This window comes from Dinoponera quadriceps, unplaced genomic scaffold (genome assembly GCF_001313825.1).
Source record: "Dinoponera quadriceps isolate SergipeBrazil2010 unplaced genomic scaffold, ASM131382v1 scaffold192, whole genome shotgun sequence".
Classification (NCBI taxonomy): domain Eukaryota; kingdom Metazoa; phylum Arthropoda; class Insecta; order Hymenoptera; family Formicidae; genus Dinoponera; species Dinoponera quadriceps.
The window spans coordinates 1,532,179-1,557,054 of NW_014554324.1; the positions used below are offsets into that span (position 1 = coordinate 1,532,179).

General features: G+C 45.9%; 2 protein-coding genes across 2 annotated transcripts in view; one reads left to right on the forward strand and one right to left on the reverse strand.

Moving 5' to 3' along the window:
* LOC106746661 (43 kDa receptor-associated protein of the synapse homolog) overlaps positions 1–24,876 on the reverse strand; it is a 75,546-nt gene that overhangs the window by 26,425 nt on the left and 24,245 nt on the right. The gene's annotated exons all lie outside the window — the stretch shown is intronic.
* LOC106746684 (transcription factor SUM-1) overlaps positions 5,346–24,876 on the forward strand; it is a 52,255-nt gene continuing 32,724 nt past the window's right edge. Inside the window, exons 1-4 of the mRNA XM_014623500.1 lie at positions 5,346–6,919; positions 11,228–11,546; positions 13,604–13,774; positions 24,413–24,491. Of these exons, the coding sequence (XP_014478986.1) occupies positions 6,657–6,919; positions 11,228–11,546; positions 13,604–13,774; positions 24,413–24,491 (832 nt within the window). The 5' untranslated portion in view covers positions 5,346–6,656. The remainder of the gene's footprint in view (positions 6,920–11,227; positions 11,547–13,603; positions 13,775–24,412; positions 24,492–24,876) is intronic.

Consider the following 24,876-nt stretch of genomic DNA (forward strand, 5'->3'; position numbering starts at 1 on the left):
CCCCCCGGAAGAACTTGTTTTAATATTAACACAGTAATGTCGAAGGACGCGCAAAGAGGAGGGTAAATAAAAATTCCCGTCGTCGAATGAAGAGCTTACCGCGAGCGCGAGTCTGAGAAGCTGAGGGTTCTCAGGAAAAGCGCACATACTTTCCCGCGTCTGCACGGAGAACAAAACGAGCTGGAATCAAGTGAAGCGATCACCTATTTTCCTCTTGAATCGAGCGATATTTTTTATGAATTTGAATATATTTTAATAGCTTGCAGTAAATACTTGAACACTCCCCTCCCCCCTGATAAACCTTAATTTATAAATGAATTATTGAATTGTAAGTGTAAAGCGGTTTTAAATTTAAGAGAGTATTTATTAGAATATATTATGTATTACTTCTTTTCCATTGTAGGAACCCAGTGGTTTTAAATTCAGATTTTTCTGTCCAGTATATGAACATTTTCTAAAAGTAAATTCCGAATCAATGTAATGAATTTGATTGAAACACTTGTCGCAATTGTTTCAGCATATGCGAGTAAACGTCTGCTCACACGAGAGAAATATCACACTGTCATTATCATAGTCAATTATATTTCCACTGAATACTGGAATGATCATTTTACCCGGGTCAAGTAAATATTACTTGAACGGTGGCGCTTTTTTTGTTTTCCAGCGTGCAGACACGTCCCGTTTTTTTCAGACAATTCGCTCCCCCTCTCCGGTGACTCTTCAGTCGCCGAGGAAAATTTATTTACACCCCCTCCGGCTCTCGTCGCTCTGCGAAGTCCCGAAGACGCCGGGAAAGATCGGCCGGGCGGGGGCGAAAAGTCGGCAAGGGTGCGAGTCGCAAAACGGCGGGACGCTCATGAGTGCAAAGAGTTAAGACACAGTATCCCGTTGGCGGTGCGCTCCTGTAAAAGTGGGCGAGGCATTGCCCTCCCGTGAACTTTGGCAGATGTAGGTATCCCAGCCAGCCGAATCCTGAAAGGAGGCGAGAGTGACCTGTTTTGCGTCTCGCTCCTCAGGGTTGTACTCTTTGCGCCTCGTCCTCCTCCTCCTCTCTCCTCTGCTCGACCCCGGTTGGCAGACGAGCGCATCCGAGCCGTGCCGAGCTTCCACGACGGAGTGCGAAAGGGAGGACTACCCCATGCCTGCGAGTGCGCGCGTCACGTGTCGGTATTACATACACACACACACACACACGTACGTACGTGCTCGCGAGCGCGCGTCTGCGTGTACAGCAGCATGCGGGAATGCGCGAACTCTCATGTAGGTCTTCGGCTATGTACAGCAGCGGGCACTGCGACAACGAATGAAAAATGAAGTCCGAGCCGTCGCTTCTCACTCTGGCTCGCTCGGGGGAGACGCGAAGGGCGCGTCTTTATACTCTCGAGATGTAGGCACACGCCGCTGGGGAAGCGGCACTCAACTTGGGGATTTCTAACGACGTCCGATAATGACCGCTTTTAGCGGTAATTGGCTTTGTCTCTTCCGACAGGTACCGGGACTACAGACGCGTGGAATTACGCGGATGGGATTTTAATCAGAAAGCCCGTGTCGCCGACCGTGCTGGCCGGCGTGACGGATATCGGCGGGTATCGGTTCGCTTCACGAGACGATCTCGTTCTTGATGAACGATAGTGCACTTCGCTGTCGCCTCGTGTAACTTTCATCGCAACGTACGGATTGAACCTGGGCGAGACGGCGATCAGTATCGTTCAACTGTTACCATTATTACCGTTTAACTGTCTACCCTGAGAGAAATATCAGTAAAATTGTCATCATTTGCAACTATATCTTCAATGAGATCTTCTTTTGATTTTAATTAAAAGAATAGAGCAGCAGCCGTACATGGAGAAAAATAACCTCGCTATCGCAGCGAAACCACGTCGCTGCCACTGCATATCCGTTGCGACAGCGATAAAATTTACTTGACGTAACCAAATTAGCGAATTATTCGTAACTGGAGCGGAAACAAGCTTGTCGCCGGGATAGAAGAATTTTAACGAGCAAATTTATCCTTGGGACATGTTCATTTGCTGTTAGGACAGAACAGCGCCTTCCTAGATTTACTGATTTCTTCTTACGGCGGAATAACTTTTGTAGATTCAGCAAAATATATATATCCAGTGTGAAGAGCGACCGATACTATTAACAAATTACTTTCCCGTCCACGTAAGTAACCGACAGATTTTGCTGCGACATTGCGAACATTTTCCGCGCCGGCGAATTATCTTTTCCCGTGTGTGCGTGCAAGACATTATTACCACTGTAATAATGTTTACTGGGAAAATGCTTTTTTTAACTATAATTCTTTCATGTGTGCAATTACACAGTTACAAATGCCAAACATTTTTTTCTAATTGTATGCTCTCTCTCTCTCTCTCTCTCTCTCTCTCTCTCTCTCTCTCTCTCTCTCTCTCATTTCGAACAGCTTGGCAAGTTTGGACCTTCCGAATACCGTTTATTCGGAGTTGCCGTTTCCCGACGATGGGCGCGCGATGAACACGTCGTGAGATTCTCGACACGGTTGTTCACACCGGGACATTTCGACCGTTGCCTCGTAGAGGCGAGAGCGATCGTCCCGCTCGGCAGTTTTCGTTTCCGCTGCACGCGTCCGTTCCCGCATGAGAGCGGTTATTACATGGCGATTGGTGGTTCGACGAAATGTGTCGGTAGGCTAAAACTTTACCCCGTTTTCTATCTCCGTTCGTCTGGATTGCTGCCAGCCAGTAATTTTAGCTTTTATTCGACGCTCAATAGTCTATTTTAATTCCGTGAAAGCGGAGCATAAAATGTGATAGACGGCGCTAGATTTACATAAAGTTTACGTATCTGCGTAACCAGCGGCGGGAGTAGCGGTGGCTGTCTATATATGTAGAGGCGTCCTATATAGTCCCACAGGCTGTAATCCCGCTCGGCCGGCAGACCGCAAATCGAATCGACTATCGGACGCGCGTATTGGAATATCTGTCAAAAACCACGACCCACGGTAATGAACATCTCTTTTTGCCAGCGTCCGATTTGTAAACTGATTTGTTTCAGAAGCCGGGAATACTTAAAAATAAGCCAAGAAACTGCGACGTTTGCGGAAGCTGCCGTTGAAGCGCGCACGTGGAACCGATCCAGTTCAACAAATGAGCTCATCAAGCCGAGCTCTCGCGATTGGTAATTAGTAGGGGAATGCTTCATTCCGATCGAGAAATCGAGACGCGTTAAAGACGTGGAAAAACGTGCGGTACTTGCGGAGTATCGTACGATAAGGCCGGAATTTTTACGAAATGGATCTCTTCCTCCTTCTTTCCTCTGATATATCTCCTTTCCGGTCTCCGTGCGGGAAAACTTGCGATTTGCTCGCTTGTTTCTGTCTCATCCCCTGACCATCAAACGCGTATGGGAGCGTATAAATGGCGAACTGAAAAGAGATAGTTTTATTGGCACACGAAGCAACGACCAATTTTTTCAGAGTCGTAAACCCGTCGCTCCCGGCATGACATGTTTCCACCATTTGCGGTTCGATCCTCTATTTGAGGACGAAGATACTCGCAACAGTTCGAATCAACTACACGCAAAAACATAGTCGATATGGGCGCGACACAGGAAACTTTTCGCTAACATCCGTCAACATTAATACGATAGGTGACTTCACGCTTTTCTTCATCGTCTCTTTCTTTCTCATTCATCTTTTTCTGCATGAAAAGAAGCGGAAAGTCATGTCAAGTTGAAACTCCGGCTTTATGTTTACCTTTAATTCTACAACATAATAGAAACTAAGGCAGCAAAATACATTCGATTTCAATGCTAATAATATAGAGAAAAAGCACCAAAACCGACGTACTATTTTGTTTTTGCGTTCAAAAGCCCTGTTGTGAAGGCGTAAAATTAAATAAAATTATGTATATGGATGTAAATTAGTAACGCTTCTATACCAAACATATATGATAGTCTTATGAAAATTATTACACGTTTCCTTGCAAATAATTACTTTTTAAGATGTTTGAGGATTGAAGCTTTTAGAAACTTGGCCTTAAAACGGACAAATCCATAATATTTGAGAATTATCAAAGAATTAAAATAAAAGCACTGAAATTATATTATTTTGTAGATTTATTATATATCCTTATATGTTATCTTTAATTTCACATATTTCCTAAAAATTTTTAAATTTTACGATGTATATTGCTCCGTTATTAGGTGGAAAGGGAGCACCTAATTTTCTTTCAAACTATCAAACAAATAAACAAGAAAAACAGAGGAAAATCCGCCACCGGTAGCTTCAACTGTATTCTATGATGATACTTCACAGCAATATTCAGGTATGTTAATTAAGAAAACAGTAAATTCAAATATATATCGGTTTACAGAACAACCCACCCTAACTTCTCTTGCGTGGTTCAATGACAGAGAACAGAAATTGGCACAAGATCCAAAGTGATTAAAAAAGTTCCTAACTTACACTATAAAATAACAGTATCCAGCAAATTGCTTATAGTTGATTTGTTACTTTAATTTTAATAAGAAGATAGTTCGACAAAAATTTTAGCCCAACGACAAATCAAACGTCGCTAATAACACAACCGAACCCGCTTGCAAACTGAAACTGTCATTTTCCAGCTCCAACTACTGTGCACAGTAAACAAAATTTATGTTCTGTCTGACAAAGTTCTGTGCTTTACAAACGAGAAATATAGGTATGTCAGTTTACCATAACTATGTCAGTTTAGTGCTTGTCCTCTAATTTACTCCTACTTTAGCCCCGATGATGTCTTGAATTTCCTTTCCCGCTGTTTTAACATCAAAATAGATTGTTCAAGATTAGATAGCATTTAGGACGTATCAAAGTCGATGACGAACTTGATAAGCCATCCAAGTAGGCTAGCAAACTACCCTCAGGAGCGTTCAAATAGCGACTCGAAATTTCGACTCGGGACGGCGACTCGCTTAATCCCCAAGTTACTCTCGGCTGATGTTTACGGCAACAACGCTCAGTCGATTAGCACCTCATTCAGGTCGTTACGCTTCCGGATCGCCGAGCTAATACCACCGTTAACTTAAACCCCCCCGAGCACTCGCGTCGCTCGGACGCTCGCCGTGTTCGCCGGTGAGTGTTCCAGCTTCTGACGAATCTAAGCTCTTATTAATGATTAAACCACACCCCGTGATGAGCCCCTGCCAAACTCATGCATCTATGACAGCTGAGAGGCGGAGCGACGGCGGGCCCGAAGGCAATTTTCGGCTGCCACGATTGGCCGGCTGTTCTTAAAAATAGTCAGCCTGGGTGTGACCGCGCGACGCGACACATGCACGCAACGGGTAAAATATATCCCGAAACGCACTCGCGCGCGCGTCACGAGACGCTGCCATGTGGCGGAGGGACCGATACCACCGAGGGAGGATGCCTAAGTCCTCACTCTGATCTGCGGCTTCAAGGTTTCCGGATCTGTCGCGCGCCCGTCCACGGTCTCCGACGGCCGCCGCCGGGACGGATAGTCGTAGCGCGCGTCGGCGGGAGGAGAAATTGAAAACCGGTGAAAACCGTCTCGAGAAACTCTCGCGCGCGCGAGTTCCCGCGATATCGCGCCAAGTGCAATCCCTCGAGTACCCTCACGGCCGCGGGCCGGAGGAGAGTGCGGCTTATCGTTTTCCGCTTCATTCGGCGCCCAGTCTCCGTAGATCTCGCTCTCCCGCGCGAGAGTTCGTACCTACGTGACGTACGTCGCTCGGGTGTGCGCTGATCGACGTCGATCAGCGGCCGCGGGCCTTCCCCCGCGCTGTGTTCGCCAAACTTTGCTAGTTACCCCCGCGTGGGATCGATTCCTCTCGCTCATCTTGATTCTCGAACTTCCCTGCCGTTCCGCGGATACGCAGAGAGAGAGAGAGAGAGAGAGATCACCGTACGGTGGAAAGAAAAGGGAGAAACGAGAAGAGAGCAAGGTACAAGTAAGCGAGAGCGAGTCGAGGGTGGGTTTCTAGCGGTTTTAGCGAATCAGAGCGGAAGATTCCGCAGCGTCTTGGAATCGGCCGACACGGACTCGGCTTGAAGTTAACGACGAACACTATCGAACGACGCGTCCGCGTCTTCGGTGACACCGGTGATTCATTATTCCACCGAGGAGAGAAAGAGTGAGAGAGGGGGCGAAGAGAGGGAAAAGTAAGTCCGTTATTGCGGCGAGTGGAGTGCAGAGCAAACACACCGTCGCGTCTTCGACGGACGGCGGGTCATCTTCATCATCGGTTGATTTCAGCTCCGAGCTAGCTTTTCCTTTACGATCATAAACGTTCTAACAATCTCCGAGAGAGAGAGAGAGAGAGAAAGGGAGAAAGATTATATCTTCCGGATTACACACACTCTTCGCTCGACGCTCAGGTAAAGAGAAGGCGAAGAAATCGTGTATCGTCCGAGCGTTGACGAGGAGTCGGACGACCGGCACACGCGGGTGATGTCGCCCTGAGGATACCGGATATCTCGCGCAATTTCTGGGAAATAGTAGATTTCATCCTCACCGGAGGACCGGCGACAGCTTCGCTCGTGATGAGCTCGCGCGAGGGTGAACGCGCGCTGACGTTCGGAGCGCTTCGAAGAGAACCGTCTCACGGCGATCGAGGTGAACTGCCGGCGCAGTGACCGGCGCGAGAGAGATCGCACGCTTCCCCCGACGCGTGAAATGATGACCCTCGTGACGGACGCGGTGCCTTACGGCTACGAGGCGGTCACTAGGCCGCCCTACGACGCTTACCGCCACCATCATCATCTGCACCACCATCATCACCATCGGTACCGGCGCGTCTACACGCCGACGGAGCCCGAGTACCTGCAGGGGTACATCTCCCGGAGGGACACGGACGACCGCGCGAGGATCACCGGCAACGCTTTGACCGCGCCGGCCACCAGTCCGTTGAACTATCGCGATCGCAACGATCGCATCAGGTGAGCTGCGGATGTAACTGCCGCGGTTACATCGCGCTTCCGAAATAAGATCGGCGCTCGACATGTCCCGAGGGAAAGAGGAAGACAGACAGATGTATAGATAGATGGTTAAATAGATATTTTTCTTATCATCCCGGGACATTTCTTCTAAGGATGTTACAACTATAGTATTAAGATATGATAAATTAATTAAAGAAAAGGAAAGAGAATGAAACGAATTATGCATATATAGGGTGGCTTAGTAATCGGGGAGGCGGTGATTTTTCTTGAAAAGATAAATGAAAATTGTGGCATAAAAGTTTCTCATATGAGACTTTGTTTTGATGAAGAATCGGCTTTAGGAAGTTTTAAAAGAGGCTAAAAATCGAGTACGCGTGCATTTAACTAAAATGTTGTTAAACGAATCTTGATTGTTTGGATACAATATACTTGATATTCGTGATACAATATGATCGGTTGCTTTATTACCTTACCGTTTTGATTTCAACTATCCGTTTTTATCGATTTGTCATAATGACAAGATATACTAATTAAGAATTAATGGATATGCTTTCGCAATGAGAGCGTATAGTGGGAGGAGTTAATATATATTTTATACGACATTGATGTCATTTCTTTAAACATACGCAAGTGAGATACGGTCTTTGTTGAGATTCGTTCAAAGAGACATCTTAAGGGAATTCCGGAGTCGTTCTGTTTTATCACAAATTCGTTAGTGCTGTACTCGTTACTGGCTGCAATGTTAACAAATCATAAAACTTTTTTTCTTTTTCAAATAAAGTCAACTGTCTTTATACATTCATATTAATATATGTATTATAATCGTGCGAGAATTGTTTTTAATTCTTCTGCAGCGATTGACAAAGTTTCACATAAAAAATTTTTATTCTACATTTTCGATTTATCTTTTCAAGAGGAATCATTTCCTGCTCGGTTGTTGGCCCACCTTGTGCGTATATATACCTAAAAAGTGGAGAGGGACAGAGATAGATAGATAGATAGATAGATAGATAGAGAGAGAGAGAGAGAGGGGGGGGGGAGGAGCTTAATACATTTATCTCACTCGGAATATGAAATTTTCGCGAGAGTTGTGTGACACTTGATGAATTAATGCTTGAAAGCTAACCGATCGACCGACCGATGGATACTCCATGAAATATGACTAATTGCTCCTCACGCGTAGAACACGACAAGATTGATCATCTCCACGAAATTCCCCAGCTTTTCTTTTTTTCTCCCTCGTCTCTTTCACCCCGCGGCCTTTTTCCTCGTGACACGCGTTACGAGGATCCGCGCGAATTGGATTCGTGTCACCGTTCCAGCTCGGCCTACTATTGTCCTGCTATCTGCTATCTGTCGTTCCCCCGCTATGTATATCGTGGTTCACGAGCTTGCAAAGAGACGCTTCGTCGAGCAGAGACGTGGCGACGATGTGACGCGTAATGTGAAGTTTATTCTAATTCCTTCCGAGAATTATCATAATAAAGCCTTAGGAAATTCTGCGATATGTTATTCTACACGCCCTAATTGTACAGTTGAGCGCCCTTTTCCGTTCGTACTTTGCACTGAGGAAAAGAATCAGTCGACAAAATCAGCGGTCATTACCCTCATTTAAAAAAATATTACATTCGCTAGACAAATTACGCATTAGCGTAAGAACACGTTGAAGTAATATGGTTGCTGACCGAATCGCAATTGTTGAATCAATTAGTAACTTGTATAACAGCAACTGTATAATTTGTTTAGCGGACCAAACTTTCCGTATAGAGGAATTCTAATTGGAAATCTACGTAGATTCTGGTTAGAAGTGTAATGATTCAAACATACGATTCTAAGTAGGAAACATAAACAGATCTTATTTAGTCACTTCAACATTTCTCCAAAAATTTTTCTCGTTTCCATTTTACACTGTGAGATTGAAGAAATTGTGAAATACTTGAAATATTTATACTTTAAGTCCATTCTACAATAACCGTAAAGGGCCGTCTACAATAGCCGTAAAATACGTAGTAAGACGTAAGCAGTAAACAAATGGACCAATCATAGTCGATTATTCTTGGACCGTGAAAATCCAACTGGTCGATTAGTTTACTGATACGTATATTCTTACGTTTATTATAGAACATACTTTACAAGTACATACATACGCTATGCACGCGTTATTAAGCATAGTAATATGAAAAATATAATCCTGTTTTAAATTAACCCCCTAATCTGATACTCGGTCAAACTGACACTCGACTCTGGCAATGACAGTCGCACGCGACAAGCAGCAGCGCACAGCCAATCAATATCGTGGAAAAGAGGCTCTATTCCATATTTGAGATGAAAATGGGGGTTCCCAATTGTGTATCATAGTAATAAAAAATGTATAATAGTCATAAAAATGTATCATAGTGGGATAACCTCTTTTGAGAGAACTTTGGATATTCTGACCGAAATCTATGCCGCATCTGAGAAAATCACGAGATATTTCTATACAGGCGGTTGTGCTCGAAGGAATTTTACTCGTTTAAGCAAAATTTTCTCGATTCTATCAATTTTTTTTCCTCTCAGTGCGGATATTAAATTATCGCCGAGGAGAATATCAAGAAACCCGCGGAAAATCACTCGCATGATTACGCAAGAAATGAATATCACAGCTTGCATTTTACCGCTATTCGACCGTCGACTCCCCGAAATATCCCGCTTTTTCTTCTATCATAGAAAAACAAGAGTTCGGTTGAATCTGTCTGACAATGAGCAGCCAACTATTTTGCTTCGTGAAAACTAGGAATTCTGTTCGGTTCAACCAAAACGCGTTTGGTTGTCCATCGTCAGGTGGAGATTCGAAACGAAACTTTTTTTTTCCCGTGCTCTTCTTACCTCTGCCTTTTCTTTCTTCGGCTTTTCCCTCGCGCGGTGTCGCGCGACGCGTTTATGGTGGCCGAATCGAAGCAGCGCCACGAGAGTCGTTATCCCCAATGAAAACCCGACGACGGCTTTACCGCGCATTAAACCATTTTCACTTCGTTCATCGCGTCCCACGTTACCCGTTCCACCCGCCGAAACGTAGGGGGCCGCCTCTTCGGCGGCCCAAGAGAAAATACTCTCTCGCGTGCTCGCGGGACCACCTGGAACGTGTCCAACCGCGGAAACCGCCTCCTGACAAACCTCCGCGCCCACCGCGTTCCATCGTTAACTGCCGTCCGGCAACGATAACTAAAGGAATGATTAAGGCAAGAATCCGGCGAGCTCATTCCGCCGGAAGTAATCTGCCTGCCACGGACCCTCCTCGGCCTCGCTGAGGTCGCGTGCAGTGAACTCTAGACTGTAGACTGTCTCCTTAAATTTCTCGGAGTGAAATCTCTCTTCAAATGTAAAGAGACAGTCGAGTCACTCGGATTTGACGTGACTCTTCACTCGCATAGAGTGAATTGAAATCCACATCGAAATCGTAGAGTGAATGTAGAAATAAATTCACGTCTGACCGATTAAAATATTCGCTCGTGCAAAAAAGGAAGAAGGGAAAAAGGAAAAAGGGAATTAGCCGACTATATAATGCGACTGAAGTTTAATTATCAGACCTAGTTTTCAGCTGTGGTTGAAACAAAAAAATTGGTTGAAACAAAAAAATTAGCTAAATTAAATAAATTTCAATTGCACTTATTATATCCACAGATAGTTTTTTACCTGAACTGAAGCTAAATCTTTTATTCCGTGTATGGAATCAGAAATTACTCGAAGCTTGAGTGAGAAGTTCACTCTTGCGATTTCGCGTGACAATGTTTTCACCATCGCCTCGAGTGAAAATAGTTCCAATGCCCACTTTTCACTTAATTTGAGGGAGATTTCGCTAAAAGAAATTTAGAGATTTCCGGGAAACTCATTGAGCATCGAATAGAAAATATACGGGCAGTTTATGTACCATATTTTTCTCCGTTTAATGAATTTTTGCCGGTCAACGGTTTTCCCCACGATTCTCGTCGCAAACCTCAGTAAATTTATACTAACCACTAATAAACTTTATTACAAGTGTGGAGTTTTCTATATCACACATCTTCACGCCTGATGTAATACTGAATACGCAGCCAATGTCTCCAACTCGAAGAGAGAAAGACAGACTGGTTATACTTTTCCCTCTCTCTCTCTCTCGTCCCTTTTTCTCCCACGTGAATGAGTCTTCCCATAGGGTTCTCTTATCGCACGGCGTTCAGTCGCGTTAGAATATTGTCTCAAGCGGAGTGATCGGAGATATGGGTTTGCCTTAACATTTTCTTCCGCTACAATCTTGACGAGCGCAAAAGAGACAACTCGCGACGTTGACAGGTCGCAGTCCCGATACGCCCTCGACTCGGACGACGCCTCGTCGGTGATATCGGCGGACGCCTCGGCCGACCTCGAGTCCGGTTCCGCAGACGCCGACGAAACGAACGAGACCAACGAGACCAGCGAGACCAACGAGACGGGCGAAACGAACGAGGGCGAGTCGATCGAGCACGTGCCGCATCCTCACGTTTTAGACGCCGGCTCGCCGCACGGTCCGCGCAGATGTCTCCTGTGGGCCTGCAAGGCCTGCAAGAAGAAAACAGTCACTGTCGATCGGAGGAAAGCGGCAACCTTGCGGGAGAGACGCCGCTTGAGAAAGGTCAGCTTCCGTCAAGCACTGAGTAAAGCGCTTTCGCTCACTGCGTTCGTGCTCGCCGGTGCGAATTTTTCCACTGCGCCCGAGTAGGAAATAACTGCCGACGAGGTATTGGCGAGGTACAGGATTTTTAGTACGGTAAAGGAAAAGCACCAAAACTGACGTGGATATGGAAAGCCGACATATCCCGTGTTTTCTTGGCTATGAAGTATGCGATGAATGGTTTTATTCAATATTATTTTATAGTGTAAATTTGAAGTTTTCAAATCACTTTGGATCTTATGCCGATATTTACCCACTGTCATTGAACTACACAAGAGAAGGGCGAGTTGTTGTGTAAACCAACATATATTTGAGTTTATTGGTCTTTCTCAATCGACATACCATGAATTTGCTGTGAAATATCACAGAATACAATTGAAGCTACTGGCAACTGATTGCTCTGTTTTTTTTTTATTTGTTTAAAATCGGAAAGAGAAAGTCAGATGGCTTCTTTCCATATAATAAAAAGTATGCAGGATTAAAGATAACATATATATATATATATATAAGGATATATAATAAATGTACACAAAAACTAATTTCAATGTTTTTATTTCATTTTTGGAATTTCCTAGATATCACGGATATGTCGGTTTTGGATCCTATTTTTCAAAAATGTCATTTCTCTAACTTCTTAAAAAGTAGTTACTTGCAAGACAGTACGTGAAATAATTTTCAAAAAGCTATAATATATTTTGGTACGGAAATGTTGCCATATTCGTTTCTATGCACATAAATTTAAATCCTACATTTTTAAGAGATCTACGGCCAAAATATAAAATTATATGCCTGTCTTAACGTTTCTCCTCTACTAGATGCCAATCATGATTTGATACTGATGGAATTCTGGATCGATAACAATGGGCGAAGACTCGAAAAACTACCGAAACTGTAGCGATTTCCAATATGATAAAAGTATCGAAAATGATCGATTCCCAATATTGAGACAGTATCGAGATTCCAAATAATGATTATTATTATTCTGTAATTGTTGATACCAGAATCATACTAAAGAGTCATTTTTATCTGTGGACGACCACTTTTGTGTCATATGAGATGAAAAACGTCGGAGCGAGGCAGACTCGGCTGGAATCGAAGTCGGATCCGCTTGCCAGCCGAACCACTCTTACCACTGAACTATTTAAGCTCCACGTTAGTTACATCTCCCGCTGTTCTATTTAAGTCATTGGTATTGTAATGTGAAATCTGTATTTAAATACTGTATCGGTACCTCGCCAGTTTCCAGTACTGGCTGAGCGTGCGCAATTTCCACACGGGCGTCGGCTTTCCAAAACCTACGCGTCTCGTCGGAATTGATATTTCGAATAACACGCAAAACATCTACGCATTCTGTTTCTTTGCTGCTTCACTGCACTGTTATTAATTTCTTTCGCAACCATTAATCCGAAATTAATGGGATTACGACGTCAATCAATTATCCATTACGATTTCGGGCGAATGTGAGCGCACATTGTTTCGCAAACAGCGATGCCGATGCCGCACACTTGTATCACATTTCGTGTTTATCGAACATAACTGAATGCTCAACGTATACCGTGGCCGCGAGTTTTGGCTGGTCCGACTTGATAATTACTTAAAGCATATGCCACATGCGTGTTTTCGAAGCAAACAGCCTCAAAGGGAGCGCGTTGACAGAAAGAAAACACATTCGTACACAAAGTGATCGCGGACTAAGCGACTCTTCAGATGATTCGGATGACGGATAGCGTTTTGAGTGTGGATCTAAGTATTAAATCTTACCGAGAGTCACTTGGTGCCTGTCGTGCTCTGCGTAACATAGGGAAGGGTTTAGTAGAGAGGGGATACTTTAGAAAAACGTTCCGCAGCTTTCTGTATATACACTGCGATAGCCGAAAGAAAATAGAACCTGTTCTGCCTTATTCATCTCCCATGTTACAATGTTATATGTTTAACATTTTCTCCCGTTAGTTATGTATATTTCTCACGGTCGGAGACCGCTGGCTGGTTAATTACGCGACCGTAAATTTCTGTGACAGGTTAACGAGGCCTTTGAGGTGCTCAAGCGGAGAACCAGCAACAATCCTAACCAACGTTTACCGAAAGTAGAGATATTGCGCAACGCTATCGAGTACATCGAGAGTCTCGAGGCGTTGCTGCAAGGAAACCGGCCTCCCGGACACCAGGATCATCCTTCCGCCGAGAATATGGTATGTGTATTACGTGCGATAGCTGAAACTAACGAGATTACCGGTCGGGATGAGATCGGCATCACCGGCGAATTTCGCGTTTATTCGCGTATAATTCCCGTGAAATATTGCTCGTTAAATACGATCGATCGTGCGATTCAAAGTGATCGTTCGACGAAGACAGCCTCCGGCACCATTTCCCTCGAACTTGAAACGTCAGCAGCGTCTCTCGCGATGCGATTCATCTAATTCGTGGACACAAGCTCTGCGCTCCGAGCAATGGTTTAATAATGGCGACTAAATCTCATCAAGTAGTTCGAACTTTGCCGCCACTGCTAAAAGTTGACTGTTAGAGATAAAGTGCAATTTGCTGGAATTTTAAGCTTTCGCGGTGTGGATAAACATTCGATGTGGCTTCCGAGTTGGCGCCGCGCCTTTCGAGAATTTGTGTCCGACGTTTCGTGAACATTTCAGTTCACTTCTTCGGGGTGAGGATCGACTGAAACGGTTTTAGGTCGATCCTCGAATGCGTTTGCTGCAAGGTACAATTTTGTCAACTGAAATTATTAGCACGAGTAGCGAAAGTTGATTAGCTGTGCCCTCTCTCTTTGGTTACATAATATATAGACAATATGAAACACTGTTACATCAACTAACGGAATAACGTAATAACCCAAAGTGACTCATAATTCAGAGGACTCGAGTCCATCCAATGCTTAAGGATGTTTTTCAGACGCGATATAGCACTGAATTAAGCGAATGGAAAATTTGTAAACAAAATTAGCACGTACCAACATGTTAAAGGCAGCATCGATCGAAAAAGCAGCACACATTCAGCCCGGAATGTGAATATGATTTGAGTACTATCGTACGATCTAATACTTTTCGCTGTAGCGCCTGCGTTCAAACAGCTAATAAATTTCGCGGTGCCGACGATCAGCTGTCCCCATTTCAGAGACACATTTCAACTGTCAAAGCCAGATTTTAGATCCTATGGCTAATGCTTTCTCTTTCAGTGTAGTTCGACATACAACTTACCGCACGAACGAGAGCGGCTTCCGATGTTGTTTCGTAATTGAAGCTTCTCGCAGTCCGGATTACGTCTCGCCCTTTCTTCCTCGATAACGAGGAAGAAAGAAAGAAAGATCTTTCCTCGGAAGAATAGAACGTCGCGCGCGTTTGCAGCGAAATGCGTTCGAGAGTTACAGCTGACGTGCGTCCACGGCGTGATCCACACACATGTCCGACACGTGCATCGCGCACGGCCGACCGGCTCTAATGGTTTTTGACCCGCGACACCATTAGCTTCTCGTATCATCGTTTTTCCTCTTTCTTCCGCCGGGCGTAAAAAGGGTTATGCCCGAGTTTCTCTCGCTTTCAGAAGGGGGGTGCGCGTCGTTTATGATAATTACCGTAACGAAAATATGCCGATGCAACGTGGAGATAAACGAGGCGTTCAGCGCGAGCGAGAGAGAGGGGAGATAAAGTGAGAGAGAGAGAGAGAGAGGGGGGGGNGGGATGACGGGTCTCTCCACGAACGGTATCTAAAGTGGATATTACAAATTGCGGATTCAGGTGCGCTCTTGCTCTTTGAACGTCTCCGGAACATTAATTCTTTGCACTCAGCGCGGCTTTGGTCAGTGTCGCACACACGCACACGAAAGCACGCACACGCGCGTGCGCCGAATGTAATTCCGTAACTGTCAGTGACGCTACCCTTAAAAGAGCTACGGTTTCGTAACGTTCAACATGGCATTGCAATTTTACTTGCCGCGTCACTTTGGAGTTCGCGCACAAAAGCTCGAGCGCGAGCGTACGACCGACGATGAAGTTACGGATCGCGAAGCGCTCTCCGCCCGCTGGGTTCGTTAAATTTTGCATTGAGCGACAGCCAGCGATATATCGGATGGATGTCTCGGAGCCATTCCGATTTCGGACGTTAATTGGAAAGTAATCGTGTTTCTCTTTCATCGAACTCGTTCGCCGGCGCGTTGCGCATCCGGGCCCGAGCTTTATTCGTTGTTATAACCTATCGATACGTGCCTCGTGTCCATTTAATCGCGGATTTGATTATTTCCGCGAATTTGCGTCGCCGGGAATTGAAAAGAAGTGATAGAGAGAGAGAGAGAGAGAGAGAACGGAATCCAATTGGACCCCGACGAGCTTATTTTCCACGGGGGTGCCAGCAAGCGTACTTATCCGCCCGGCATTTAAAGAGCCACTAAGTGGCATTATCGGGTGATCCCGCGATCGTCTATCGTATAATACACTCCGCCAGCTAGGTGAGAAAGCTCACGTCGGGCGAAAAGGCGGCAAGGGAGGGGGTGGGTGACCTAATGGATCCGCTGCGAGAGAGAGAGAGAGAGAGAGAATTCTTCGTTCGCCTTGTTTTTTCGGCATTGTGATTTGTGGGGGCTTCGCCGGTGCGAAGCGGCGTGCTTATATTTAGCGAGGGTGCGTCGACGAGAGCGCTCGAAGGCGCGAGCGCGCGAAAGAGCGGGGAAATATATTTCATTGTGTAATCCCCTCGGGAAGAGAATCTCCGCGGATGGCGACGCGTCGCGGCTGCGAGATCGCCGCGAAATTCCTGCGCTCGCTCAGGAATCTCTTTTCCGCTCTCTCGACGCGCTTTCCTCAGGACGCTCTTCAGGCGCTCTCTCTCTCTCTCTCTCTCTCTCCGTATCTCATCTGCACGTCGCGACATCGTGGGCTTACGCGGTTAGGTCGCATCTTACAAAGCCCGGCCGCTCAATTTGTCTCGCGCTTTCGTCGACCCTCTTGCGCTGTCGCGACGGCGGTCCCGCTTGACCCTAAGCGCACCTCGGAAACCGCGTCGGGGGATTTTCGTCTGTTATTAATATTCGGTGGGAAGGGGAGGGGGGGGATATCGCGCGTACACACGTGTCGTAATCGGTACTGATGTGTGTCGACACCGAGCTCGTCGAGACGCAATATTGTAGTACGCGCTGCGCGATCAATTCCGTCGGGGGGATCCGCGGAGGAATTCGGACTGCTTCGCTCGTTCGGGCTCGACTTGTCGAGGATACCGCGAGGTCTCCTCCTCGCATTTGTTTCTTTCCCCTCGATGAAAATTGGAGGGAACTTACAGAAAAGTACGAAGCGTCGGGATTCAATCGTTCTCCGATCAGCCTCGCCGCTAATTATCGGGAGCCGAGCGGTTTTCCACGGCTCCGCGGTGCGCACGCACCGCTAATGACCTCCGCGGAGCCGCGTATCACCGCGTCGAGAGTGTATCGTCGTCGGATGTCGGAGCGTTTCTCGAAACACGCGGCGGCAGTGAACGGTGCGAGGAGCGGCTTTCACTCCGAGAATAGTCCGCCGCGACGCCGCATATAGATGCGCCGAGGACAAATAGATGATATGGGACCGAATAAAATACGCGCGGGATGTTTAGCGGGTGTGTTACCCCGAGTGTGCGTGTATGCGCGTGTGTGTATAAAACGTATGAGTGAATAAGGAAAAGAAAAGGAGCGGATTCGCGGAGGCCGACAGGCCGATCGGCATTCCGACGTGCTGATCGATATGAGAAAGAAAAGAAAAGAGAAAAAGAGAGAGAGAGAGAGAGAGTGTGCGTGTGTGTGTGTGTGTAATAAAGAGTTTGAGAGAGTGCGAAAGGGGCTTGGGAGCGACAGAAGAGAGGAGAGTGAGAGAGAGCGGAGTCTCGCGGAGAACGAGGAGCGATTCTCGATCACGGGTCTTCATTCCGCACCTCGCTCACCCCCCGGAATGCACCGATGCGCATTCGTCGAGCATGCTCCGGCGGTAGCCACTGACGGGGAAAACGAGCTTTCAATGTCGGTCGAAACGACCGCCTTCTTGTTAAACTTTGATTTCCGGCGGCTGCCTCGTTGCGTTCTCTCAACGCCACCCACGTCGCTCCGTTTCTCTCCGTTCTTCCATAATTTCCCGAAAACGCCCTAAATTCGGCCGTGATTTTCATTGAATCCCGCCGCGTGTAATATTTCACCCGTTTTCGCATCGCCCGAGTGTAATATGTTATTTCGCAGGGAAACGCGTTCGGGAGCATGTTAATTTAAGTGTTAGAATGCGAATGGAATGTTTATATCAGCGTGAGTGTGTGTGTGTTGTGTTGAAGCGCCCCGGTATCAACGCGCCGTTTGCTGAAACCGGATCGGAATTTGTATATAATGCTACAACGTTATAAAGGAGTAATAAATATCAGAATGTGCCCGGCATTTAGCTGCATTTAATCGGGAATATCCGAGTGCTCGGAATACCGTTCGAAACGCGCGACCCGCGTAGGTGCACGAAAGTACACCATCTGCGAAGGTTTTATCGGCGATAAATCAGCTACTCGAAGGCATCATTCACGAGGAGCTCGCTACGCGCGTCTTTTCGTTTCTCGACGTTTAACGTAGGATCGCTAATGCATCGAGATGACGGGACTCCGTTGACAGAGCCCTATTTTTCGGCGGTACGGCGATAATTCAGATCCGTCTAATTTATCGCTAGCTTCGCCGTAATCAGGTCAAGCTTCCCGTGTGATGGAGCGGCTCGCCGTCAGAAATTGGACGCTACAGAAATGATTGTGATAAAGGCGGCGAGGGAACGCGGAAAATCTCGAAATTCTTTTTCAACGTCCACGCGGAATTTACGGTGCGCGCGCGGGCGTTTATATGGAATGCCGCCCGGCGGGACTCATCGACACGTCGTTTTTATGGATCGCGTGTAATAATTGCTGCTTTCCCGTCTAGACATCTCCTTGGGAATCGTTTAAGTTATTTTGGCGCAAATAAAAGATTAAATACGACACGGCGGCGAATCGCCTGGCGACACGCCAGATGTTACCGGGGGACAATCGATAGAAAAACTCGTTAAAAATCGTCCGCCTCCATTCGCTGGAAAACTTGCATTTTCAGGTCAGCACACCATCGTATGTAAGTTGTTTTTGCTGTTTTCACGTCATGTGAATTTGACGAGAGAAGGGCGAGAGAAAGGGAGAAACTTGAAACGTAATTTAATTTAAGTTGGTTCCCTCTTTTAATTAAAATTAATTTTCTTTAGGAATATTTTCAAATTTGAACAATTTGAACAATTTTGGCCGAAATCTACACACATGTATAATTAGAGAACGATTGGCCATATCGAAGTTGAGATAATTGATGTCAAAATTGGCAATATATTTACATATATCACAAGTATGAAAAAATCGGTTTCCAAAATCACATTTTTAGTTCTGGCAGCAAGATTTAATTAACTTACGGTTTTAATGAAAAATGAGAAGACGAGAAAACAGACTCGCAGAAATATTGTAAAAAAAATTACAAGATCGTTGATCTTGTTTCATCTAGTTTCCCGAAAATTTACATATAAAATACATAATTTCCAATAATGGTTGAAATATATGACGGCTGACTTGCAAAGATTTCGCAATGTTGTATTCACTACATTTCCTTTTGTGCCTCTTGGTTGGACATTTCTTTGAAAATAGAACGGTTAATAACTTTAAAAATTTATAATTAATACGTTAAAATGCGAAAATGTGAAGAAATATAGAAAAAACCGACGTTACAGTCACTTTTTTTAGCGTACATTAGTCTGCATATATGACATATCTCGACATATTTCGACATATATGATATATTCACAAATATGCTCAGCACTGGGACAGTCGAAAATAAAAATATTATATGTCAAAAAAGTATGCAAAACAATTATTTTTTCATAGCTTCTGTAGCTATGATTTTTTTTATATTCTCTTGCTATAGCGCCAAAACATTATATCATATGCATCACGTTTATAAACATTTAGCGCAAATTTGTCGTACATATGTTGCATTAATCATTACTTTTCTCATAATATTGTTACAGACCAACTACATAGAAAAAAGAAACACATCATCAATTCAAAACTTATATCCTCATATTATATGAGCAAGAATATACAATCTTATATGAGGATAAAACTTGCATATACGAAGAAATCTTATATAGCTCCACTAAAAGTATCATATTCTTGTTATTCAAGAATAATTCGTATGAATTGAGAAGAAAAATATTCGACAAAAAGAACGATGTCATCCCCAACCGACACAGTTCTTAATTTCAAGATATCATTTCTTCTATCCAACGATTTCTCCCTCGAAAATTTTCCATCCAGAATTTCCTCTTGTATAGGCGAACGTTTCATCTTCATACAAGTTTATGTGTCCCTGCTTAAATACAGGGTGTCCGGAAAGTTTTGACGCGGCGTTTGCGTGGAACAAGTTAAGCTAAATACGAAACTCCATCGTCGCGACAAAATTGCTTTCAAGCGTCGTTTGTGCAATTCTCAGACGCTGCTTCGCCGTGACGCCGCGCGATCGATAAATCGCGAGCGCATCACCCGGCAACCTCCGCGATTACGCGCCCCGGTAGACGCGCTTTCGCGAAAGATTTACACGGCGCCGAAGTGCGCTCCCGCGGCGGAATTCTTTTCGCTCGTACGTTATGAAATTATGCCCCGAGATTTCCGGTGAGCACGCGCGCGCGCGCGCACTTAAGCGCGAACCCCGCACACCCGGCGATTACGCCCAATTTATACAGTCGCCGCGATCCGCGGTGCATTAGCTCTTCTCTGGCCGCTTGTATATTCCGGGAGAGCGACGTTTGCGTATATTACTCGCGCGGAATCTACGATTGGTAAGTGACGGCCGATGTTTCGCTCCCGGGAGCGTTTTGTTTCGCTCTCTGGCCTCTCGCGCGACCTTCTAAATCGAGGCGAGACGAGACACGGACACGCGCGGGCCCCGGCGAATATCCTGCCGAGTTTACGACGCTCGCCGCCGGCGTAACGTCGACCCGGGGAAAAATTCCGCCTCAACGTGTAAATATTCATTAGACGGCCGCGAGACGCGCTCCTTTTACACCCCTCGCGCCTCCGAACGCACACGGAGCTCTTTCGCGCGAGCCTTCCGAGGGGTGCCGCAAGGGAGTCGCGTGCGGCCCGCCATTGGATTGGTTTTAACGTATTTATGCCGGTGTAATCGGAAAAATGAGCCCTGGAAGCTGGCGGGACGGGGGGTAGGCCGAGGCTCCCCGATATGATTATTTATGAACGGGCGCTGTAACGGCGAGAAATTCGCCTTACGACGGAGACCGCTGTGATTTTATGCGTTCACGCGTTCCCCGCGTTTCCCCCCCCCCCTTCCCCCCGACGTGTCACTTCTCGGNGTGTGTAATCCCACCGGGAATTTGTGTCTCATCGCACACGCACGGAAGATAAGTGCGCCGTTGAGTAGAATCGACCGACGGCGCGGTAATTGGATATATATATTTTTGATTCGATAGCAATATTATCAAAACTAATAATGCATCGTGCATTTCGCTAATTCAAATATTAGTCTCAACGGTATCGCCGCTGAGGCCGGGAAGATTTACCCCAATTACGGCACTGTTGACCGATCCCGCCGATACAACAGCATGGCTCTTTTCTCCCGATTGTATACGAATTTCCGGCGGAACTAATTTATTTTAGGAAGGAAATAAGTGTGGCTCCAAAAATTCGAACGAAAGAATCAATTTGCCGTCCGGCGATCGTACCCTGCGAGAGCCCGATCGCTGTTATTGGTACACGATTTTTTGCTCGAACGTATGAAAAGAATTTTATTGATCGTTTGATCGATCGTACGAAAAGAATTTGATTTTACTTATCCTCGATTTCGGCTCCTCTCTCGTCTGGTTACCTTTCGCTTTGAAAAGATGATTTTTCGGACGTAGTCTTTTCTGCACGTCCGAGGTGCGAATCACCGTTTTCCCTGTCTTCTCCTTCCGCATTGTCCCCTCCTCTCGCCGTGCACCCCTCCGTCTTTCCGCTGACATTGTCCGCCATTGTGTAACTTACGCCGCCACGATTTTATCGCCTAATTAGAGCCAAATCCGCGCATCGCTCACAGTCAGGCGCGTTACCGCAATTATGTCGTGGGTATCATTACGCGGGTTTGGATTACGACGCGCCACGGCACGTTGTAATGCGTATCGTGCGGGCTGTTCTGAAGGGCTTTCGAAAGCGGCTGCATTAATGGAACGCAACGGAGCATTCGCTCGTTTCGCGGTATGCAGCGTCGGCGGTTGTAGTTGCCGAAAATGAATGCAAATTCGTCCGCGAGTACTTTTCATTTCGTCGCTGGAACGAAAGCGGCGTAAAACGGGGGAAAAACACCGGGCGTTGCGGGGAAGTACAATACGAACGAAGAAGCGACGATGAGGTCGAAAGAAAAAAAAGAATACGTCAAATACGTGGGCGGTCCCGTCGACTAATTACATTCGAGTAAAATGGATCATCTCGTACGTTTCTCGATTCTCTCGTGTAAAGAATGAGGGTATTTGTGATGAAATAGGGGCGTTCCAGGCGCTAAAGGGATTTCTTGAAAGACGGGTTCTGATATAAACAGAGCGATTCGCGAAAATTAATGATTATTTACGATGGCGATTAGCTGTGGAAACGTTCCCCCGGGAGCCCTTGTTATTTCCCGCATCTCCCGGGTATTTTGGTACGGTCAAAAATACTTGTGTAAGTTACTTGTAAAAAACAAATAGTTATCCTCTTGTATTGCGCAATGTAGAGGAGAGATAATTGTGATAAAAAAATTTCTCCAAATATCGCAAAATTATGTCCTCCCGCAATACGTGACGTCTGTTTTTGTAGCAACCTGAATTCTCCACGGAGAGAGAGAGAGAGAGATATATATATATATATATATATATATATATATATATATATATAAAACGACGTTAATAAATATTTGTCACTGCGTGTAATTCGCGCGCGAATGAAAGTATAGGGATCGGAGGGCGAGCCGGTAACCAATAATAACGTTTCTTACACACATACACGCTCACGCGCAACGAGGGAAGAGCGGAGGCAAGTGCACAGCGCATTCGGTTTTCAATTTGCGCTTTCTGCCCGCCGATATCTGCCAGTAGTGACCCAATTTCGCGAACTTCGTGTTCGGGCCGCGCGCGGCGCGCGTCGGGGAAGCAAATTGGGTAACGATAATTCCAGCGATTCCTCCCATCGCTGCTTCCCACCTATCGTCGTCACGCTCCACTCGCGAATACCTTCAGGATGATCCTCGACCGGAGGATAAACTGAAACCCGACCGGGTTAATGGTTCACTCGAACACAACCGGAGTTTCGTAGCCGCTCTAACTTGGCGTGGAGATTAATTCGCTACGTCACGAAGCCGGACGATTCGGATATACACGCTCTTCTCGCGGAACGCTTCCAACATCTTGAAAAAAGACACGAAACAATGCTGATCGATATCGCGGTCTGTACCTTCGAGAAAATATATCCTCATCCTCCGACGTTGTATTTTTTGCTTTGTGATTTCCCCTTTCTTAATCGTTCTCTGTTTATCGAAATAACTGAAACGCGTACTGCCAGCCGGTTAACGTTCTCAACTAGAAGTGAAGACACAGTTTAATAACGTTTCCAACTTTGAGTAAAGATACATTTAATAACTTTATTGCACTTTATAGTTGGTGTCTGTGTCGGTCCATGTGTGTGTGCGCGTGTGTACGTGTAATGTGATGTAGAATTAGAAGCGCAATATAACGAATTGCTACGTGTGGCTTTCGAAAATCGGACGGAGCGAGCTTTATCCGCTGTGCTTTAATTTAACGCGTTGTCGGCGTATTTCGTTTTGCCCTCTGTGTATCCCGCGAAGAGCGTTTGCGCGCAAGTTTCTTCCCGGCCATTTCAAGCTAAGCGCATATTCGGGCTTACCATTAGATGGCCGCCGGTGATCCATGTTGCCTCGTTAAACAACGCAGAGGAGTCACCGTCAAAGCCCGGAGCAAAGACAATTTTACCGCTCGAACGCGACGCGTTCAGAGAGAGAGAGAGAGAGAGAGAGATTTCGCGCGCGAGATACGTTTTCTTCCGATTCTTCTCTCTATGTGCGGGCTGATCTCGCTCCGAAATTAGTCCCATTCAGGCAAACAGATATTATTAGCGCGATAAGTCGGGGAGCATATTTCTGTCGTAATCCATGGGATTTTTCTTTATCGTCATTCCGCTTCGCTATATCCTCGGGAAAGTATAAATCTCGACTGTACGTTGTTCACAGAACTTTCCGCAAAAACGGAATGCACGATGTATCTCGTACATTTCTACGCACGCGTGACGTACGTAAGTAGTATCCCATTCCATCGTTCTTGGAATGTTTCTAACGTCTTAATGACGGTGAGGGATGAGCGGAGGAGGGGGAGGGGAAAGGATGAAATATAAATGCTTGTTCGAAATTATTTGGGGGGATACGAATGAGAGGCGGTCGAGAGACCCCAAGGAAAGTGCAAGTGCGAAACGAGAACGGACTCGGCAGTTGATGGAGAATGAAGTGAAGTAACGGCGCGATCGATGCCTTCCAATCGGAAGGTATTTGCGCGATATATAGTTGGTAGATTTAATTCGGAACCGTCGCCTCCTGTAATCCCACCTATTGAGAATCTATTATTCCGAGGCACGCTTGCTCGACCTCGCGAATGATGTGCTCGTGACGTGCCCTGTTTTATTTGCGTCGCGGCAGAGAGAGAAAAAGAAGAAGAGAGAACGAGAGAGAGAGAGAGAGAGAGCTCGCACCGGTACACGGAACAGCTACATTGAGCGGCTACATTCGTTTCTCTTATTTACAGAATGGAGAGTCGCCGCAGTACGTGACGGACAGACTTCGGCAATTCTCGGATCCTTTGGCAAGGTTTCAACCAATTAACGGTGAGTGGTATTACTCGCGTTCCACCCTGCGTGCGGTTGCTTACAAATTTAGGCTCTCGGGGTAAAGTACTTAACGCCGAGACCCGCCCCCTTGCTCTGCGAGGAGTCTTCCAGCGACCGTAACCAGAGTCGGGTTACATAATGAAGACGGTACCAAAACGTCCAACCGGCCATCGCGACACCGGACACGAGTAATCGCTTCGACGATGTGTCGCGCTGCCGAAGAATAATAATGATCGTATTCAGATTCGAGTGTGTGTAAATTCGGATTCGGTGGTTACATTAAATCGCCGATACATTGAGAAAGTGATATATCGTTTGAATAATGTTCACTTGATTCGCAAATAAAATGGTTACTTAAATATGCCTTGGCAAATATTTATTA